The sequence below is a fragment of the Lygodium microphyllum genome, chromosome 22 (assembly GCF_053477565.2).
Source record: "Lygodium microphyllum isolate KBCC chromosome 22, Lygodium_microphyllum_v1.1.10, whole genome shotgun sequence".
In the NCBI taxonomy this organism is placed as follows: domain Eukaryota; kingdom Viridiplantae; phylum Streptophyta; class Polypodiopsida; order Schizaeales; family Lygodiaceae; genus Lygodium; species Lygodium microphyllum.
The window spans coordinates 100,110,552-100,132,116 of NC_141156.1; the positions used below are offsets into that span (position 1 = coordinate 100,110,552).

Genomic DNA, 21,565 nt, shown 5'->3' on the forward strand with positions numbered 1-21,565 from the left:
ACGAAAAATACAAATGCTAACACTTGAAAGTGCTAAGCGTGTAGATCTCATAGTTAATGACCTTTTGTTAAGTTTCTATAAGCTTATGACATATGATATGAAATAAATAATATGGTCTAAATATCCAAGTAACGTACCGTTTTCTAATCAAAATGCATAAAGATTTTAATATCTAGCAAGTGTTGAAAAAGTTATTGTATACAAGTCTACAAAACACAAAAGTAACATCTAATAAAAGCATCGAGATATTTCTCAAGTTGTTTGCAAGGTACCATATCTACTATTCTTCATGCCCTTTCGAGCATCATAGCATTCACTCCATGACGCTTAATTCAGATTGATACTTTGGGGGTATGGTTAACAAGTTTGATGTTGATGATGAACACCTTGTACATAGAGATTTGGCTAAAGGCAAATAGTCCATTGTGGATGGATCATGGCATAGTTCCTCGGACGGCGATCATAGTTCACTAGTTGGTGTGCCCGCCTAGCAGCTGCACCACGCTTCGTTGGAGGTTGACAACCTTGTAGCTACACCACGGCCCATAGTTGTGGTTGCAAGCCACGGTCCACAATGGCGGCAATACACAACAAGCAACAGCAAGGAGTGTTGACTCGAGTCTTGCTATGAATCTAGGTCTGAACTTCGAGAGTCTAACTCCTACTCCTTGCACAAGATTTAGTCATAAGGCATTAACCTGATCTACAAGTAAACCTAGACAGAATTGCGAAAATCCTCTCACAATAGTCAAAAATGGCAATTTTCGTAAAAAAACATCTCTTTTATATTTCTAGGTATGGACAAGTTGTAGCACTCAAGATAAGTCCTTGCATGTATTTTAATCCACCCAAAGTTGTCATTAAGGTTGCAAAAATTAATAATGGAAACTATTTCTGTAGACTAGTTTTGAACCCGAAAAAACATGCTCGCAACTTGATTAAATCTTCCATAAGTATATATCTAAAATGCTTATATAGATATTTTCCCTTACTTTTCCTTCACTAAATATGTAGCCACGCAACGTGGTAGAAAGTAAATTGTTACTCTAACACCAATGAGACGCTCCATAGATCTCCAACTTGCACACATGACATGGCATAAGCCATATGAGCATAGAGAGAAACATAAAGCATTGGATATCAAATGCACTTGCCAACCACTAAGCCAAATAGGCTCACTTCCAAGCCTCCTTGAACCTCGAACGCACATGTCAGGCCAAACTCCTATTGCAAGGGATGATGTCATGATCAACACACTTACCAAACACTAAGCCAAATAGGCTCACTTCCACACCTCCCTGAGCCTCAAACCCATGGCATGTCACGCCAAACTCCCATTGCAAGGGATGATGTCATGTACCATCAGCTCACACCATCTTGATGTGTGATTGGAGATGCCTAGGGTCCAAAGTGTAAGTAATCAGGACAGAGAGATTGGATTCAATGCTAAAAGATGGATTGAACAGAACTTTAAGGGCTTTCCCTATCTCGCAAGGGATGTCACACAAATGAGCTTTGAGTTTTTTTAATAGGACTCCACCACCCTAGCCTTAAGGCATGTTCACGCTACAAGACCCATTAACCATCCTAACTTTAGGTCACATTCACACCTAGTGACCAAATGATCAATGGCCAATGACCAATGTTACGAGCATCCATCCAAGATGTCCAAGGATGTAACACAATGAAAGTTGCACCCAAGACAGCTAGCTTATAAAGTGCAACCTGTGCACCAACAACATCAACTTCGTCCTAATATAAACAATTCAATCTACAGCCAAGTGTGACACATGTATCAATGTTCGAGGTCCTGTTGGATAGGTATTCTAGAATCTATCTTCAAATTCAACAGATATTTGTCATGAAATTCTAGACAACGATCCAACCACAAGATAGTCTTTGAGAGTTCTACTACAAGAACATAAATTGAAGTTCAAGCAGCAGAAGCAAGAGCTAACTTTATTATAGCTAGGATTTCTGTTTCATTGGATTATTTTGATGTCATTGCATCAATATTACTTTTCTTCTTGCAAAAAACCTAATGCTGGAGGAAATCACAGAAAAAGGTGTAAAGGCCATAAGTCAAAGAAGAAGACAATTCACTAAACTACTATTAAATTGACTCTCTTCCAGGCACTGCACTGCCACTCAAAAGGAACAATTGCTTGTGAGATACTCACATGCTGCTGCAGTTCGTATTCATAACTATTATGCAGAAAACATAATTTTTATGGTGATAGACACAGAGAACAACAATCACTTTTCAAGACGTAGATTGTGACTAACATTACCCAGATTTATGAGTTCTTTTTGCTTTGAGAGACCACAACACACCATATTTCCGTCAGTTTTGAAGTTACTTCTAAATAATCTTACCTAGATATTTATTATTTTCTGGTGATAACTCAATTGTGTCCTGGACTCCCCCTGAAGTTGGATCCCCCTGACTTGTTTGCGGCTCTGCACATAGATTATCAAATTCTGAAAAGTGATGCCGGATTGCATAATCTGCTAACTTGCGAACAATTTGAATATCTTCCTTAGTTCTCGCTGCATGTATTTGAAAAGACCCAATCCGAAGGAACGATTGGGCCACACGACAGACCACTGCGCCTGGCTCCTCCTTTGGATTACCACTGCAGTAAGAATAAAATAAGCATTAACAATGTGATTACAAAAACTTTTAACATCATCAAAACCTGCACCAGATTTCCCTCCTGATATAAGTTGCCAGACATACTGCTTGCTAACTTTACTGGTCTCAGAAGCTAATACTGCACCTTTCTGTTCAGATTGTTTAAGACATCTTTCCCCAATAAGAGTTAAATCATAGATCAGTAAATCAGTGTAAAAGACCATATAAAACAACAGTGAATCAAGATGAAAATGTACAAACAAAGAGGGATTTGTCACCTTGAAAGTCATGTACGATGGGCTCCCGGAAAATCCAATCAGGGCATCTCTAGTACCAACACGTATAATAAGCTAGGGTTATGGAATGCAGTAATCAACATTGAATCAAGATGGAAATGAACAAACAAAGAGGGATTCGACAATCTCCCTGGCTGTTATGGACAATGGGTTTGAGATCTTTAATACCAGCATAGCACTGATTAAAGTCAAAGAGAAGATGAGGCAGCCTCTTCTCTTCAACAACCATTTGAGATCAGAGTCTGGCCATACCCTGGGACAAAGGAATCATCTGTGTTGGGGGGATTCTCCACACAGCTTGCTTTGAATAGTAGAAAGATGGTTTGTTTTTCAAGATTTACCGGACATGGAAGGATAAGTCTGGAACAAGGTGCCTGAATCCCAATTGCTGAGGAAACCTCCCCTCTCCTCTGCACATTCTCAGAATCACCTTGGAGTCCACCTGGATTCTGATCTACCTTTGACGACATGAAATCTAAATGATCACTTGCTGTCCACAAAAAGACTAGCTGAATACCACGGAAACTGATGATCATACATTGAAAACCAGGCAACTGATAATCAACCTCTAATTATCATAATCTGATGCATATACAGTTTCAGAGCTGCAATGAAAACCATAGCCATCTACATACCAGCTACAATGACTACTACAATCAATAGTGGCCTCCTAGCAGACATTTTGTCAGCAAACAGTACCTTGGGTGCATGCTGAAAACACAAAAGATCCACTGTATACTAGAGTTTTCCATCACTAGAGGACTGGAAATGCGGCTCGAATTGAGAGGCTTCTAGGTGAAGCTGCAGCAACTGAGAATGGCCTGCCAAGCCACCCTCTTCCATCCATTTGGCATCCACTAGTGAATAATTCTCAAATTTCACCAAGTACCTCTTGGAAACTTTACCTCTAATCTAGTAATCTTCCTTAACTTCACCTTGCTTCCTATTCGGATAGTCTCTTGCCACGTGCCCCTCCTGCACACATACAAAGCATTTATTTGCAGCCATTCATTGGTTGCATTGTTCAAGTGATTCCCAAGTGTTTCCTTGTTGTTTTCGCCTTTGAAAACTTCTTGGACAGCTCCTCATCCTCATCTTGGACACCTAAATCCTTTACACAGCAAAACATCGATTGTAGCAAGTTCAGTTTCCAACATTTGGTATCAAAGCCATACACATGCACGTTCTGTTCAGCCACCGTCAGCCAGTGCCACTCCGCCCCAACTCCTGCAGCCACCAGCTCAGCTCTCAACCCAACGAAAAGGAGTAGTACGAGCTGTATCTACAGCACATGCTCCACAATAGTAGGTACTTGATGATACTTTACCTTCAATAGTGGAACATGTAGTACAACAAGAAAGGGGTGCTATAAATGCAGCAAAAACTATTCCAAGATGGCTATTGCAAACTCTCTAGGATTCCAATCTGGTCCCTTTAAAGGGGAGAAGAAGAAATATATGTTGAAACAAATATCAATTCATGGTTGGCCAAATGGACAGTATATTTTGATTTCATTCGATTCAATAATGCTCAGCGTATCGAGCAAATACAAATCATGTTCCAGGGGAAGGTGAATGCTTGGCAAGTCAAGCTATGCCCCAAGCCAAGACATGGACTCATTTTCAATTTGCTTTTCCAAAATGTTTCGTGACCAATGATTGGATTGAAGATTTTCAAAAATTATTTGAGCTTGACATGGGGAAGAAAACCTTGGATGCATATGCACAAGAGTTTAAAGATATGTTACACAAAACAAAGATCTTGGACAATCCTAAGCACTACTCTATATGTAATATCTTTTCGGATTGCTGTCAAGTACCAAAACGAGGTGCTCCACAATCTGCTTCACTCACTCAAGGATGTCTACAAATATGCAAAGAATTTTAACAATACTTTGGTTGTGAGTAGGAACAACCAATTGACGGGGGGTTACTATCAAGTTGCTTCTATCTGTAAGTCAAAGAAGCCATTTACCCTATCAATAACTCAATAGTCATCTTTGCAAATGCTTTTTTTTTTTAAATAGTGTAAGGTTACTCACAGTAAGGATCACTCGAAGGGTCATTCTTTCACTTGCCATCAGACAAATCACTTTCGCGATGACCAAAAGTGCCCCAAAAATAAGAAGGCCAAGTCTATTTCTAAGACTTCAATAAATGCCCTTGAAGCTCCATGTATATCTTCTCAAATTTTATTTGAAGATTATGTAGTTAATGCTAGTATTTGCAATAGTAGTTCCATTAATAAAACTCTATTTAGACAACATGACCTTTTAAAGGTCCTTACGCATATAAATGGCCAAGAAGTTAACACTTTTGTTCAATGATGACTCTACTCATAATTTCATTTGTTCTCAATTGGTACAAAAACTGTGACTTCACATGCTAACCACTGACTGAATTTATTAAGTCTGGTATGCGATGGGCCCTACCGTGAATCATTGCAATCAAAACAAATAAAAGTAGTGACAGTTGGATTGAAAAATCATTAACTAAATTTTGATGTTAAAATTATGTGTATATTATTTTTTGTGATTGTTGAGGATAAACAACCCTTGTTGACATGGAAACAACGATTAAGCTCAAAAGAAAGTACATGATTTTATAGTTAATGTATAAAGAGGAGTATTTATAAAAAAAACCATGATATGCTAAGAATGATATCGATGTGGTTGAGGCTCATAAGTTGGAAGTCCATAAGGTAATGGTACCGTTGGATCGATAATCATCTGATTCACAATGTAGTTCAATTTCTTAACATGAATTCAATTATGGATTCAATATTACATGAGTATCTCAATATCTTTCATTCAAAACTACCTAACGAACTTCCATCATCTTGCGAAACCTTAGACCATAGAATCAAGATGTTACTCAGAAGCTATCTCATTCCTTAATAGCCTTATAGATTTAGCCTGAAAGAGAAAGACGAGATAGCTAGACAACTTCAAGCTTTAAAACAGCCCAGGATTATGCCACATTTTATACTAACCAACGCCTACTACTCAGAAGCTCCACGAAGGCATGTGGATTTATCTTAAAGTCCCGGAGTACTCCGATTCAATGACTACCAATAAGTGCTATAAATTGTCTTCAAGGTATTGTAATTATTTCCAAATTACGAAAAAGATAAGCAGTGCATCCAATCAATTCACCTTATCCAATTCTTCACTCTATGTTCCATATGAGTCATTTGGAAAAACAATTGGATAAGGTGAACTAATTGTTCCAATTAAGGAAGTCTCGTGGTTTAAGGATATTGCTCATTACATTCCACTTGAACCCAAATTAATTCTTGACCTTAGAATTAAACAATCCCGTCAAACTATTTATCTCGAGTATTTGGTCAAGTAGAAAACCATCCAAAGATAGAGACTACATGGATGAAACCAACCTTCCTCCTTGGATAAAGTGGTAACAACTTGAATTAACAATAATTACATCAAGTTATTAATTCACATAAATTGAAATGCATATTTAACCTCTTAAATCTTAGACAATGGACAGCTTATTGGCCCCAAAGCTAAGCACCCCTTTCAGTATTTCTTTATCTTTTATTGAAAATGGATGGAGTACAGCTAAGATTCACCAATCTCCTCCACTAATAACTACTACTTGTTGTCATTACTGACTAGTAAGCCTTCAAACCCGTTTGGCCCTTGGTTTGCTTGGCAAATTGACCTTCACCCTGCTCCTTGTGAGAAAAATTTTGCCCCATATTAAAATTGGTTGGCTAGCTCTTGGATCTCCTTGAAATTCTTCAGTTTCAATTGCTGGAATTCAAGTGTTAAGCATTCAATTTTGGGCATGCAAGCTATCAAACACTAATTTATGCTATAGATTAGGGTTTATAGCACAGATTAGTCAATATCTCCACCTCCCATGGCTGATTTTGCTGAAAATTGCTATGTGAGGATGAGAGAGAATGCTGAAGAGTGAAATTTCTGATTTTCTTCACAAAAAACCACCTTTAATTTGGTGCTGCCCTGATCACAACTCCAATTTGCAATCACCTTCAGTCTCGCAGACCAAAACAGCAAAATCCCAAGTGTTGCTATCTGCCTGTTTTGGACCTTTTGGGATTGTCACCTAATGTTGTAGGCCTTCAAACAGCTGTTCTTAGCTTTTGAAGTATATCTCCAATGCTGTAGAACACTTCAACAGCCTCTCCTCCCTCTCTAACAACCTCCTCCTCTCTTACAATGGTGGAATAAACTTCCATCAACCCCCAAAAACGTTTTTCTCACTTACATGGGCAAGTTTTGCTAAGTGGCAACCTTCTAATCCCACTTTTCAGCATTATCCAATTTATTAAACTAATCTTCAAAAAATAATTTTAAAAATTGATCTTAATAATTATTTTAGTGATAAAAATTTAATTTCACCAACCAATAATTAAATTGGCTAGGCCAAATTGTCTCCCAAGTATCCTAGGGCAATTACTCACCCTTAGACTGGCATTAATTAATTAATGCCTAGTCTCTAATATCACCACTGATATCAATGGCCAATAATTGATGCCTAGCGTCTAATGTCACCACTCACATTAGTAGCCAATAAATTAGTCTAGGCTCAAATCTAACACTAGGTGCCACCTAGTATCTATCGGGCATAACTTATTACAACTTTTGCCTTTGGCACCAACTACTATCTCAAGGTCCCAAGTCCAACATTGTGAAATAATTAACTTGCACCTCACATGTGCAAGTCACATTTACACATTTGATTAACTCTTAATCAAATGCTAAGCAAAGCAATAAAGTTTCACATTGGGAGTTGATACGTTCATTGAAGCATTTATTTCCTCACTTCGTTCTTGAGGATATTACTGAGGGTAGCCATCATTCACAAGGGGAGCAATATTACGTCCTTCGACATATGAATGTGCACTAGTAGCATTGGTCATAGTGGTAATGAAGTGACTTAGTGAAAATACACTAAGGGGGTTAGGGCAACTTAGTCCTATTTATAGGACTCACGGCCCAATTGTCCGCACCTATTATGTAATTGCCACTCTTGGACTCTTGGATCGTTGGCCAACGCATCCGTACATCGGAATGGTTTGGGCAAGTGGTATGGAGCACCAACTCTTGGGATATGGGGATGATCCAAAATGCTGCTAGCTCCCAAGCTCGAGGGTGAGCTTGTTTGGCTCTACAACCGGAAGATAAATCTGATGTCCAAACCCTTTTATTGCAAATATGGCTTGTGTCGTGTATCTTGTGCAGATTGGACCCTGAGGGGACATCTCACACCATGTCATGCACTTAAGTGGAACATGATAACCCTAGTTAACCACAAGCCTTTTCAATGCTACTCACCTATCTAACACTTCCCACAACCTCCCATTCTTCCAAACTCGTTTCAATGGATTAAACTTTACAACTTGGTCTAATTTAATCTTGTATGTTTTGGAGCCCCAAAACTTGCGGGACTTTATTTAGGAGTTAAGCGGGACTATATTCAGGAGTTAAAACCCCAACCTGACCCTCATTGGTTCTTATATGAGATAGTCCACTCTTGAAAGGGCAAAAACACCATCACAATTATCAAGCTCATGCAAGGTTCCACGTCAGAGTTTCACTCACAACTACAACATTCTGAATTTGCAAGGCTCCAAGATCTCAAATCACTAGAGGGACAACTTGACTATCAAGTTAGCAAAGAATTTGCTTGTTCAATCCACTACCATAAGCCCACCAAAGTCAAATGACAACCAATTCACTTTGCTCATGAATAAGCTACCTCCTAAATATTTCTGTTTCATGCAACAAATCATCTCACAACTTCATCACACACCTTTTATGAATTTGAAGGACCACTCTTGCATTACATAAGGTAGATTCACAAAAAATCCCCTGTCATAATCAAAAGAACCCCTTGTTTCCAACCCTCAGATTGGGAAGCAAAGGAGGCAGAAAAAACAATAATAAGACCTAATCAACGTGAGCAAAGTAACTCCACACCCCCCTCCTCGGATTGAAACTAGGTCGGCAAGATATCCCTGAGAAAAATGAGTATCGCCAATATTACCAAAAGACCAGTCATGTTGATCAATATTATTCAAAGGCCTTGCAAGAGTGATCCACCCAAACACCGACCCTCTACTCCACCTAAGACCTCAAGTATATTGAGAGGGCAATATGGCCCTCTAGAGCAATGAGGGGGTCATTGCTCTAGCACATGTGGCGTGTCCACCACATCTAGAAAGTGCTCACGCTAATCAATAGAGTCTCGGCGGTCATATGGCTACTAGGCCACCCCCTCAACCAACCCCTGTCATAACACCTGAGGAATTGTCTAATTGGTCCACTAGCCCTTCCATGGACTCCAGAGTTACCATTGTCAAAATGATGTGGATTAACAAAAGCAAAGAGACAGAGTTGATAGCGCTACGATAAACACATAAAACTGAGGTTATAGCTCACATGGTTGACAAAGCCTCATACATAAGCTAAAGCTTCTCCCACATCTCTAGAGATGTTCTACATGAGGTAACTGCCAAAAGGGCTTCTTTCAAGGTGCATAGAAGGAGAGCTGAATATGCATTGGCATCCGCATTGTCCCAATCAAGGATTGCTTTCTCATAGTTGTGTTCGTCCCAATCAAATGCTAGACGAGATGGCTTTCGAGGACGCAAGGCAAACCTTGAATCAATGTACCAAAGCCACTTCTGCACAAACCGAGCTTTCATCACACCATTGCACTCCGGGCTAGATAGTCGGTCATCAATATTGCAACATGGAGGAGCCATTGTAGATGAGATGCAGAGAAGAGAAGATAAGCGGTATGATAGAGAGGTACTTAGCTGCCCACACCCCATCTGGTCTTGCTGCTGGTCCACCTCAGCCTGCTACCAGTCTGGGGGACATCGCCATCAATGGAGGGCATCTATGGTCTGCTGTCCAGCCAATCACCTGATGCTATGACCTGTTCCACCCTGCATTTTGGAGGCTAACTGCTGTGTATCAGCTGTTCTAGTGAACCACCCCAGCTGGCAACATCAGTCCAGCTGTTTTCACCCTATTTCCAGCAGCTGATACCCTGTGTTTTGCTGTTAGGCCGGTTGACCTGCAGTCACCATTACCATCTAGAGGCACACAGACTGTTGGCATCATCACAGACATTTGCCCACTGCATTTTACCAGTGTATATCTGTGTTTTTGCTGCCATCTACATCCTTGATGTCCAGACACTGTGGAGTACTGCCCCCTCTATTGGCATCACCATCATCATTCCAGCTTGGTGGACTACTACTGCTGCATTTTGGGGATCCATCACGAGTAGGACACACTCCAACAGTATTCTTGATCGCCTCTGCTCTAGTCCTTCAGATGAGGAGGTTGGAAGCCCCCTGATTTTATCATTCATATTCTCTTTCAGCATTCTACAGATTGTGTTCTACATGATGTCATACATTTTGCATTTCTCTAGGTTTGCCGTAACGTTTGTTAAACAAGGTTGTCCACTTTCACCAACTCTCTTTAGGTTACCCATTGATGAGATAAAAGATTATGTTGATAGATTGGGAGGAGATGGAGCTAGCCTTAGGGGAGTATTGATACCTTCACTACTATGTATTGATGATATTGTGCTCATCTCAAATACTCCGTGGGGATTGCTATGGCATGTGAAGATATGCTAGGGTTTGAGCTGAGGAAACACAACATGTACAACCACGACTTAAACACAAGACTCAAACAATGACAAGCAAAACTCAAACCCTAAACGCAAACCACAAATGCAAAACTCAAAACGCAGACGTAGAGACAAACACAATGAGAAGAAACTCTTAAGTGAATGAATGACATAAATGTATGTAAGAGCATACAAAATGCCCAAGGGCAAAGCAATGGAGTGTCCGAGAGTGACGTCCACCGAAGACGAATCCCAAGTGCTATGACCACCAATCAAAGTGACAAAAGGCAAGGAAACACCAAATGCTGATCACCAAACTGAGGAGAGACAGAGACAACTACAGAGGATGATGCCTAATGACGTGGGTGAGGCTACAAAACGCAGCAATAGAACCCTACAATAGAACACTGCAGTAGAACACAGTAATAGAACGCCGCAATAAAACACCGTAGTAGAACGCCAAGTGGAGATGGTGGATGGTAACCATAAACTACAATGTCCTCCAATAGGGATGTGAGCAACAACAGTAGCAAGGAGAGAGAAGGGTGAATGAATAAAAAAGGAGAGAGAACTTGCACAAAAGTGATATGTTGGAAGCGATAGGGTCACAGCTCGAGCAGGAATGAACGAGTGAGTGTGATGGCTTGAGAGAGTGTGAGCAGAGTGAAAGTACGAGACAATAAGAGTGTACCAACAATATGTTGGTACACAAAGAATAAAATGTATTTATACTTGGGGCACGTAAAGGGTGCATTCACATGTACAATGTGCCTGTACTATACATGGAGGTTACCGGGCCTTTATATCCCAACAACCTTCCACTTAAAGGTCCGATATGAACTTCTAGCTAACCAACTCCCACTAGTCGAATCCAATGCTCGTCCTGAGCTTTGCTTAGACTTTTAGTGAGACCATCTGCAGGGTTATCTTGTGTTTTAATCTTGGTCAATGTGATTTGACCATATTTCAAAATCTGTCTGATGAAGTGATATCGCACATCTATATACTTTGTGCGTGAATGATACATGGAATTCTTAGCTAGATACACAGCACTCTAGCTATCACATCCCAAAACTGCAGTACCCATAGACATGCCGAGATCATCTGCAAGTCTGCTCAACCATATAGCTTCCTTAGAAGCTTCAATAGCTGATATGTATTCAACTTCATTGATACTCAATGCAACAATATTCCGCAACCTCGAACACCAAGAAACAACCCCACCAGCAACTGTAAAGACATACCGGATAGTGGACCTATGAGTGTCCAAGTCACCTGCCATGTCTGCATCACAATAACCCCCTGCATAGCTAGCTCCCACTTACTGCTGAACTCACATGACTTGGCCTCTTTGTATGTAAGAGGCTCACCATCATTTGTAAGCATCACATAATGCAAGGAGGGGTTAAACCTATGTGGTTGCCTTATTACACATGTAGACCTGCATACCCAATGATCAACAATTTCAAGAATTGGGTCTACATCTAGAGGTATATTATTTTCAGCATTCATTTGCTGTTGTAAACCATTTTCAACATGTTGTTCATGCTGTACAGCACCTTCATTTTCATTTCCAACACCTGCATTTTCATAATTAGCAAGTCTATCTTGATGTCCATGACCTCCTTGTGCTTCTATTTGCTGTCCATCATCATCTGGCTCAAAAATAACCGGCTGATCATCAGTTTCAGCATGTGGTACAGCACCTTGAGGCTCATTTTCTGAAGTAATGGGTGGCTGTAAACTCTAAAATTTCACCTTTTTCAGATCTTCATTAGAGACTAAAGAGCCTTTCAACAATTTTGCCTCATTAAACACAGCATTACAGCTGCGAATAATTTTCTTGGACTGAGGTAACCACACTCTGTAGCCAAATTCACCCTCATCACCATAGCCCATAAAAATGCCTTTGGTGGAATTTAGGTCAAGTTTGTTCCTCAGCTCATCCCTAACATGTACAAAAGTATCACAGCCAAATATGCGTAAATGGCCATATGAGGCCGATTTGCCAGACCAAATCTTCTCAAGGATGTCATTATTTTAAGGACCTATTTGGAGAGTGGTTACAAATGTGAACTGCAATTTTGAGTGCCTCTCCCCAAAATGCATGAGGGAGATTAGCAATGGACAGCATGCACCCCACTCTTTCACATAAAGTCCTATTATATCTTTCAACCACCCCATTTGAAGAAGGGTTGTAAGGGGCTGTAAGCTCCCTCTTAATACCATGCAAGTCACAAAAGGACTTGAATTCAGTCGATGTGAACTCACCCCCATTATTAGTTCTCAAGCATTTCAACTTTCTACCTATCTGAGTGGTCACAAATGCATGAAAAGTTTTAAAAACAGCAAACACTTCACTTTTCTTTTTCAGCAAATACACCCAAATCTTCTTGGAACAGTCATCAATAAAGGAGACTAAATATGCAGCACCACCCAAAGATTTCATGGGCATACTACATACATCAGAATGCACTAAGTCCAAGACATTGGACTTACGAGAGACACCAGAGTAAAAGGAATTTTTTATTTGCTTTCCAAACTGACACTCATTACAAAAATCAAGTTTAGAGCCTTTTCCTTCAACTCTCTTCAGAGAGGTAAGGACATCAAGTCCTTTTTAGCTCATATGGCCTAATCTCTTATGCCATAACTCCAAGTGGCTGCAAATTTCAGCAACTACAAGAAACTTGCCATTCAAGGCTTTACAGTGCAAACAATACAATGAGCCCTTCTTGGTTCCTTTTGCAATCAGCATGGAACCCTTTTTCACTTTCCACAAACCACCACCAAACAGTGTGGTGTAGCCATGCAAGTCAAGCTGACCAACAGATAGTAAGCTCTTTTTAATGCCAGGCACATATCTAACATCTTTCAACACAAGCTCTTGACCATTGTCTAAAGACAAGTGTACTGTGCCAATTCCACCAATGCTACAAGCATGGTTATTTCCAAGATACACTTTTCTATAACTGCCTGCATTAAACATAGCAAAACACTCCAAGCATTAGTTACATGGAAAGAGGCACCAAAGTCTACAATCCAAGTCTGAGTGACACCTTCATCAACTGACAAGAGTGCATCAATCACATCAGCCTTGGTAATCTGCATATCCTACATGTGACATACAAGGACATCATAATCAATTGCACATAATACATCAGCCTCTGCATCTGAAAGCTCTTCTATGACCATGCTAGAGGCCACATTGGCCTTCTCTTTGCCTTTGGTTGTCTCCGATGCATCTGTCTTTTCTTTCTTCTTCTTTTTATCTCCTGCATTTTTCTCTCTCTTGTTCCTTCTTGTAATACCTACAATCAGGTTTCTTGTGGCCCTTCTGACCACAGTGATAGCAAGTAATGTCACTCTTATCCTTTCCTTTGCTCTTGCTCATGTTTCTGTGTCCTGCATTTGCATTTTTCTTTTCAGCCCTGCCTCTTACATTATAAGCTGAGTTGCTGCCTTCTCCACTAGACATACGTCTAATTTCTTCATTCAAGATAGAACCCCTCACCCCATCATATGAGAGATTGGGGTTATTGCTGAGTGAAACCACGAAGGTTTCCCAAGAGTCAGGCAGTGTCGTGATCAAAAAGATCGCCCTCAACTTATCATCAAAGTCCAAGTTTGCATCTTTGGGCTGATTTAGAATCCCTGTAAATGCACTCAAGTGCTCAGTTTGCAGGCTTTGACTCATCCAGTCGCATATTCACCAACTTTCGCATTCAATGCACCTGATTAATAGTTGTGGTGATCTCATAAGTAGTTTTCAGCTTCTCCCATATTACATAACCTGTGTCTAAACCCTTAATGTCTGTCAAAATGTCATCAGTGACCCATCTTTATGTAAGCCACAACTCTAGCCCAATCTACATCAGACGTAAGTGCGGGTTTATCTTCCTGCAAAGCATCCTCACAATCCTTCAAGAACAAAATGCCTTGCATACGGTCTTTCCAAAGGTCAAAGCCATGACCATCAAACCATTTGATCTCCATCAAACTCTTGATGTCTGAACCGGAAGAAATTGCAGCCATTTTATCACGAACACAAGAGTAAATGCACTAATCTGCGGAAGCACAAGCCGAACCAGTAAGATACCTTGCTGTTTTTCCTCAACCAGAAATAAATCTCTGCTGTTTGTACATTAACCAGCCACTCGACGGGCAAAAGATGCAGAAATTTACCAAATTCTGCGCAAATCCCCAAATTTTCAAGTCCAAAATTGCATGAATGTCAGTCAATCTGACCCGGTTGAGTAAAGCTTTGCCAATACATAAAAAGCCCCAAATTTCTAGGATCCAATGTCAAGAAATTTTGCCCAAAAAATGTAAAATTTCGACAAAATTGGCAAAATCCCCAATTTAATTGAGGTTAGCGCTCACAATGTCTACAATTTCTGACTCAAAAGTCACTGACATACATGAATTGTGTCAAATCTGGGAAAAGCCCCAAATTTCTGGCTCAAATCCTCACAGATCTGTGATTTGTGCTTCTAGCATGTGAACTCCCGTCACTGGCAAGTGGTAATGATTTTAAAACCAAAGGAACTGTCAGGCGGGGGTGCAAGGGGGTCCATTGACCCTTTAGGCAGGTCATGTGGCCTGTCCGCCGGCGACTCGACGACTGGCCGTCACAATCCGCCCGCATCGGCTGCTACCTGGTCCCTTCCATGTGCCACTGCCCGTTTTGCCCACGACCAACACGCTTGGTCGCTTTGTCTGCATGCATGATCTTCTGCCGTCATGCCCGCGTGTGCCCTATAGGTCATCGTGACTCCCTATAGCGTGTGCCTGCTGGCGCTGCCTGGCACGCTGCGACTCTATCGAGTGCACCTGTTGTCCCGTTGAACAATCAGCTGCAGCAAAACTCCAAGCCCAGCAATCGTCGCCAGAATCTTGGGAAGCGTACAAAGTCTTGGCTCTGATACGAGTTGTTGGAAGCGATAGGGACGCAACTCGAGCAAGAGTGGACGAGTGAGTGTGACGGCTTGAGAGAGTGTGAGCAGAGTGAAAGTACGAGTCGATAAGAGTGTACCAACAATATGTTGGTACACAAAGAATAAAATGTATTCATACTTAGGGCACATAAAGGGTGCGTTCACATGTACAATATGCGTGTACTATACACGGAGGTTATCGGGCCTTTATATCCCAACAGTGATAAGGCTAGGTGGGCAGCCTGTATACTTATAGATGTTGAGGGATGCCCCAAAAATTATAGTTTTGGGGGACCACTAAAACTCTCTCAAACCGCACACCAATTTCGCATTTTTCATTAATTAAGTGTATTTTAGGGTGGCTTAAATATGTTAATTAGTTGTAAGCATGTTTTAGCTCAACACCCCCTCTAAGGCCCAAAACTAAGCCGAAAAGGGAAGGTCTGCAATGTTTACCCCAAGGCATCCCATCCCAAAGCAACCAGGGCATCTGACAAACGGTACACGTCACCTGCCCAGTGGCCTGCCAAGACTACAAAGGCTATGCTTATCTTACCAAGGGAGTCCAAGTAGTCACCCCAAAGAGGACAAGGCATCAAACAGGGTGCATCATCAATTGGCCAATGACATACCAAGCCCTATAAAGGCAGATGGAACCACATTGAACTATTGATTTATTTTTTTGTTTTTTTGGGTTTTTAGTTGGAAAGTTAAGTTGAGGAGTGGTGGCCGATTAAGTAATAGTGATCCAAAAGATGAAAGTAGAAATGCTACACCTCAACACATCACAAACAGTACAAGCTTCCCATTCACCATAGTAGCAAGAAAACACTATTCCAACCCATTGGGAACGTGGGAAGGCATTCCGCATCAAAAAAAAATGTAAAAAATGCCAAAGGAACAAGGGAACGCCTGTGAAGATAAAACGATTGGGGAAACATGGGGGAACGTGAAGGGGAATATCAATATTGTCATTCCCCGAAGGAAAACATTAGAGACAGGTGTTACTGGGACTATTGAAAGTCACATAAGAGGTGTCCGGATTGTCAGGAGTAGCATGTAATGTTACGACTCACAAGCAATCATTTCAGCCTCTAGGTAAGAGAAAATTGTCTAGCAAACTGCATCTCTCTCTCTCTCTCTCTCTCTCTCTCTCTCTCTCTCTCTCTCTCTCACAAACAGGTTGAGTCTCATGGAGGGTCGACTTATGCTTTGATTCCTAGGTAGAAGTCATGGCTTCATTAAGATCAAAGCGTTCAAGCAATAAAGGATCCCATCCTAGTTGGCGGAACGAGGTTGAGAAAGTGCACCATTATGGATCAAGGGAGGTGCAAAGAAATGGAAATGCAAAAGGTGTGACCATATTGAAAACAGAAAGATCCAATAGTGTGAAGCAACAATTATGCCATGTTGACATAAGAGCCCAAATAAATTTCTGCCCATAAACCACACCCGAAATGCAAAGGCAGCTCTTAGCAAAGTACCCAAGTGGATAAGACAAAGCATGTGCAAGGAAAAAGCAAGCAATCGATATCTCTTTTTTTAGTGAACAAGGTGATGACATAGTCATGGACAATGGAGCCATGCATAGGAGACTTGGAACTTTTGCATTCTCACACTCCCTTCATGGAAAATGCAACAAGCAGCAAACCTTGGAAATAGCTTGGGATCCTCGTAGAAAGGAAAGGGAGGATGTAGCAATGGCAAGGTTTTTCTACCATGATCGTGTTGCATTTAATGTTATAAGATCATGGGCGATGGAGCCATGTATGGGGAACTTGGAACTTTTGCATTCTCACAATCCCATCATGGAAAATGCAACAAGCAACAAACCTTGGAAACAACTTGGAATCCTTGTAGAAAGAAAAGGGTGGATGTAGCAATGGCAAGGTTTTTCTACCATGATCATGTTGCATTCAATGTTATAAGATCTCCCTGCTTCCTTGGGATGGTCCAAGAGATTGCAAAGTATGGTCCAACCTATAAGCCTCCGTCATATGAGACATTGTAAACTATTTCATTGCAGTCCAAGATTTATGTAAGGCGAGATGAAATGCTTATCACTCACCTATGCACACAATAGCATATGTATTGCATCTTGAGTTCCAAGGGTGTGGTCAAGAGAAGCATGATGAGGTAATGCAGGTTGGGACGACATAGTGCTTTCTAGGTTGGTTCCCATTGATACTAAGAGAAGATTGGTGAAAGATGTTGGGTGTAAAGTCCCTTAATCTCCATGTGTATAAACACATACGGGTGTGAACACACCCTTATTTGTACTTTAACATATAAATACATTTTATTCTTTGTGTACCATGACGGCTCATACACTCGTCTTGGGATTCTCTCACTCTCACTCTCACTCTCAACATTGCTCCTGCTCCATTTCTATCTTGCATTCCATTGCACACTCATCCCAACAAACTAGTATCAAAGCTGCAACAAGAGTGTGCAAGCTTCCCAAGAACAGTGCGAATCGGTTTCAACTCGCACGCTTGAAGAAACATCAAGTAACAGTGTTTCACATTCGTTTTCTCCTCAGACAGGCCAAGCGTAGCTTTTCCAACCCAGCGTGGTAGCAAACATGTGCATCATGGCAGCAAGCACTCAATCCCACGTAGGCGACAAGTCAGTTTTGACTAGGCAAGGCACTTGACAGTGTTTCCAAGCAAGCAACGGCTTTGGCGGAGACCACGCAACAGCAAGTGACTACTCAAAGCAACTCAATAGCTGCCTTTCTTCACGTTTCGGGCAATCCTTTTTTTCGTCAGTTTTTTTTTTAAAGAAAATATAGGGATTATTGTCAAAAGATGATGTACCAGTGAGACAATATGGTTGGCGGGGAGGAACTCGGAGTGAACTCGACAAACATGGAGAAGAGAAGAGAAGAGAGAAGAAACTCTGATGAATGGAATGATGAAGTTCTGAATCATGGAGTGAATGTGATACAAGGGAACAAGGATACAGTAGCACAAGGAAGATGATGATGACAGCCACGAACCACGAACCGCAATGTCCTCCTAAAGGGGTGTGAGGGTAGTGGAGAGGCTGGAGAAAAGAGGTGACTAACTGAATGAGTCAACCGTGGTGAATGAATGAGAGAATGGCCTATAAATAGGCATAGTCAGTCTAGGATGGCGCCCCCTTTTTGGGGCTGCAAACCCTAAACGCAAACCCTAAGCGCAAAATACAGAAACGCAAAAAACGCAAACTACAAGTGAAGGGTTTCTCAACACCCCCTCTCAGGCCCAAAAAGGGGAACAAGAGAAGAGTGAGGTGGAGATGCAATGCTACATGCTGAAGAATGCTCGTGCAACAGGTGCCACTTGGACAGTGTCCCTCATGGGAAAATTGTTCACTTGCCTAAGTGCCCTAGTACAAAGATGATGAAAACATGCAATGCATAGAAGGAATGTTGGACTTTGTGCGGTGCCGAGAACCATAAGGATATGTCCGTACTCGATCTCGAAAGGTGGCTCCATACTGACCAAGTGACGAAGAAGATCCACCTTATAATTTGAGAATACCACCTGAAAGGAGACCTTTGAAGATAGTCAGGAGACTGGATGAGCTGTAAAACCCGAAACTCAACTTCAGGAGAGAAGCCACTAGCTCCGTGACTCCATGCTGGAAGGAATACGAAGGCCTAGCCACCAAGTCGCTACTGAAGACCCAAGGGGCCTAATCTAGATAGACCCTCTAGATCCTGGGTATTAGTAGAAGAGATGACTGGTCGAAGACAGCACAGCCACCCCAAGAAAGTAGAGGATGAGTGAAGAACTTCATGTGGAATAGATTCCCCCTCTGAGGTGGAAGATGAAGGGGCCCCCGCTAAAGTCAAAGAAGTAGATGTCCCCTCTGAGAGCAAAGAAATAATATCCCCCTCTGAAGTAGATAGGGAATCCAAAAACTCATGGATCACGGACTCTGAAATGTCTGATGACGAAAGAAGTGACGTCGGTCATGCTGAAGAAGGTATCTGGGATGCCGAAGAGCTTCCAGAGGTAGCCTCTCAAACCTGAGTAGTTGAGGGTGGGAAAGGGTGGGGCTCAGAATGAGCAAGAGGTAGGCAACAATCGCTGTCTCTCAGTGGAGCAGACTGGGTAGCCGAAGAAGAGGAAGGAGTCGACCAATCACTATCTCTCGAAGGAGTAGACTGACGAGGAGATGGTATCAAACAATCACTGTCTCTCGATAGAGCGGACTGCAGATCCGTAGGTCGTGGAAGCCACTGTACCTGAAAATAAGTAAGAGAAAACTGCCACTGGCATTGCAACGATCTCCAGGAGGTTGTAGCGCTAATCGATCCTCCATGTGCTCGAAAGGACTTAGTGCGCATCAGATGCGTCTTATTGCCTTGAGCATAGTACGTTGATAGCTAATGCAGAACGATCTTTGTGGCCCAAAAAGGAGAGGTGGCACAAGGAGTCCCTAGTGGAAGACGCATATACTCCGCGGGGGGTGGGGAGCAAGGGTCGAAGTCGTTAAGCATCAGTGGTGTGTCCAATGATGCCACAGTAGGAGCACCCAGTAGTCTGGTCATCTGTTGGTAAAGAAGCCATGGAGACCAGTGTGCCTTGCTAAAGAAGGGAGAGGTCATCCACCATGAATCACGAACCGCAATGTCTAACTCCTCCTCAAGACCGTAATGCCCTCTCACAATCACCAATGATAAAGACACCTGATAGGGCATCATAAGATCCCCAAAAAAAGGTACCTAAAACATTATAGGTTAAATCGAGTCACGTGTGAGTCTTGCTCAAAGACTAGCCTCCCCAAATACCACAAGATACTCTTTAGAAGAGTACCAACTCTGATACCATGTGAAGGTATGCTAGGGTTTGCACTGAGGAAACACAACATATACAACCATGATTGAAACACAAAGACTCAGACAGTGCAAGCAAAACTCAAACCCTAAATGCAAAACACAAACACATAACTCAAAACTCAAACACAGAGAGAAAAAACTTCGAAGTGAATGAATGTTGTAAATGAATATAAAAGTGTACAAAATACCCAAGGGCAGAGCAATGGAGTGTCAAAGAGTGACATCCACCGGAGACAAATCCCAAGTGTTGTGACTACCAATCGAAGTGACAGAACGTGAGGAAACACAAATGCTGATCACCAGAGTGAGGAGAGACTAAGGCGACTACAAAGGATGATGCCTGATGATACAGGCAAAGCTACAAAATGCAGTAGTAGAGCGCGGCAGTAGAACGCCACAATAGAACACGATTGTAAAACACCACAGTAAAATGCCACGATAGAGCGTCGTGGTAAAACACCATAGTAGAACGCCACAGTAAAACACAACAGTAGAACACCAAGTGGAGATGGCGGATGGTAACCACAAACTATAATGTCCTCCAATAGAGGTATGAGCAGCAATCGCGAGGAGAGAGAAGGGTGAATAAATGAAAAAGGGCTGAGGGGTGAGAACCTACACAAAAGGGATGAAGCTAAATGGTAAGAATTCTATCTATTTATAGATGTTAAATGGTGCCCCAAAAATTAGGGTTTTTGGGGACCATTGCACTACATGCCTTTTGCCAAGACATAGACCTTATGGTGAGAACATTGGAAAGGCCAAGGTTATCTTATTTAACAACTCCACCCAATGCATCCGACAATCAATGCCTTAGTTGTGGAGCAGGCCAAGAGATATATCTATCTAGGGATTACTTTTGCAAGGCTAAAATTTTCTATGACGAGAATAGCATAGAACAAGGTTGACTAGAGATAATGTTAATACTAGGAGCCTTGCAGACCCAATGTGCACACATACAATTCAACCAACACTCGACATTGGTTGCATCAACACTAATATAAGGAACCCCTATATGGTGGCTGAGCCTCTATAACGGGAGAAGAACACACAACAGAGCAACCACCTCTAGACAAAGGGGAGATTGATAATGAATCATAACAAATGGAGAGGCCCCTGGTGATTATGATCTATCGAATGATTAGGATCAAGATATCAATGTTGCATGAAATACAGCAAAGATAGGATCATCACCTATCGTGGTTGGCGCCCTTTCCCTAACTATCACT

At 41.6% G+C, this 21,565-nt stretch overlaps 1 protein-coding gene across 1 annotated transcript in view; it reads right to left on the reverse strand.

Annotated features, from left to right (window-relative positions):
* The window catches only part of LOC148017441 (selenoprotein O), an 87,910-nt gene that overhangs the window by 23,769 nt on the left and 42,576 nt on the right, over window positions 1-21,565 (reverse strand). The window contains exon 5 of the mRNA XM_087663070.1: window positions 2,377-2,636. Within this exon, the coding sequence (XP_087519196.1) occupies window positions 2,377-2,636 (260 nt within the window). The remainder of the gene's footprint in view (window positions 1-2,376; window positions 2,637-21,565) is intronic.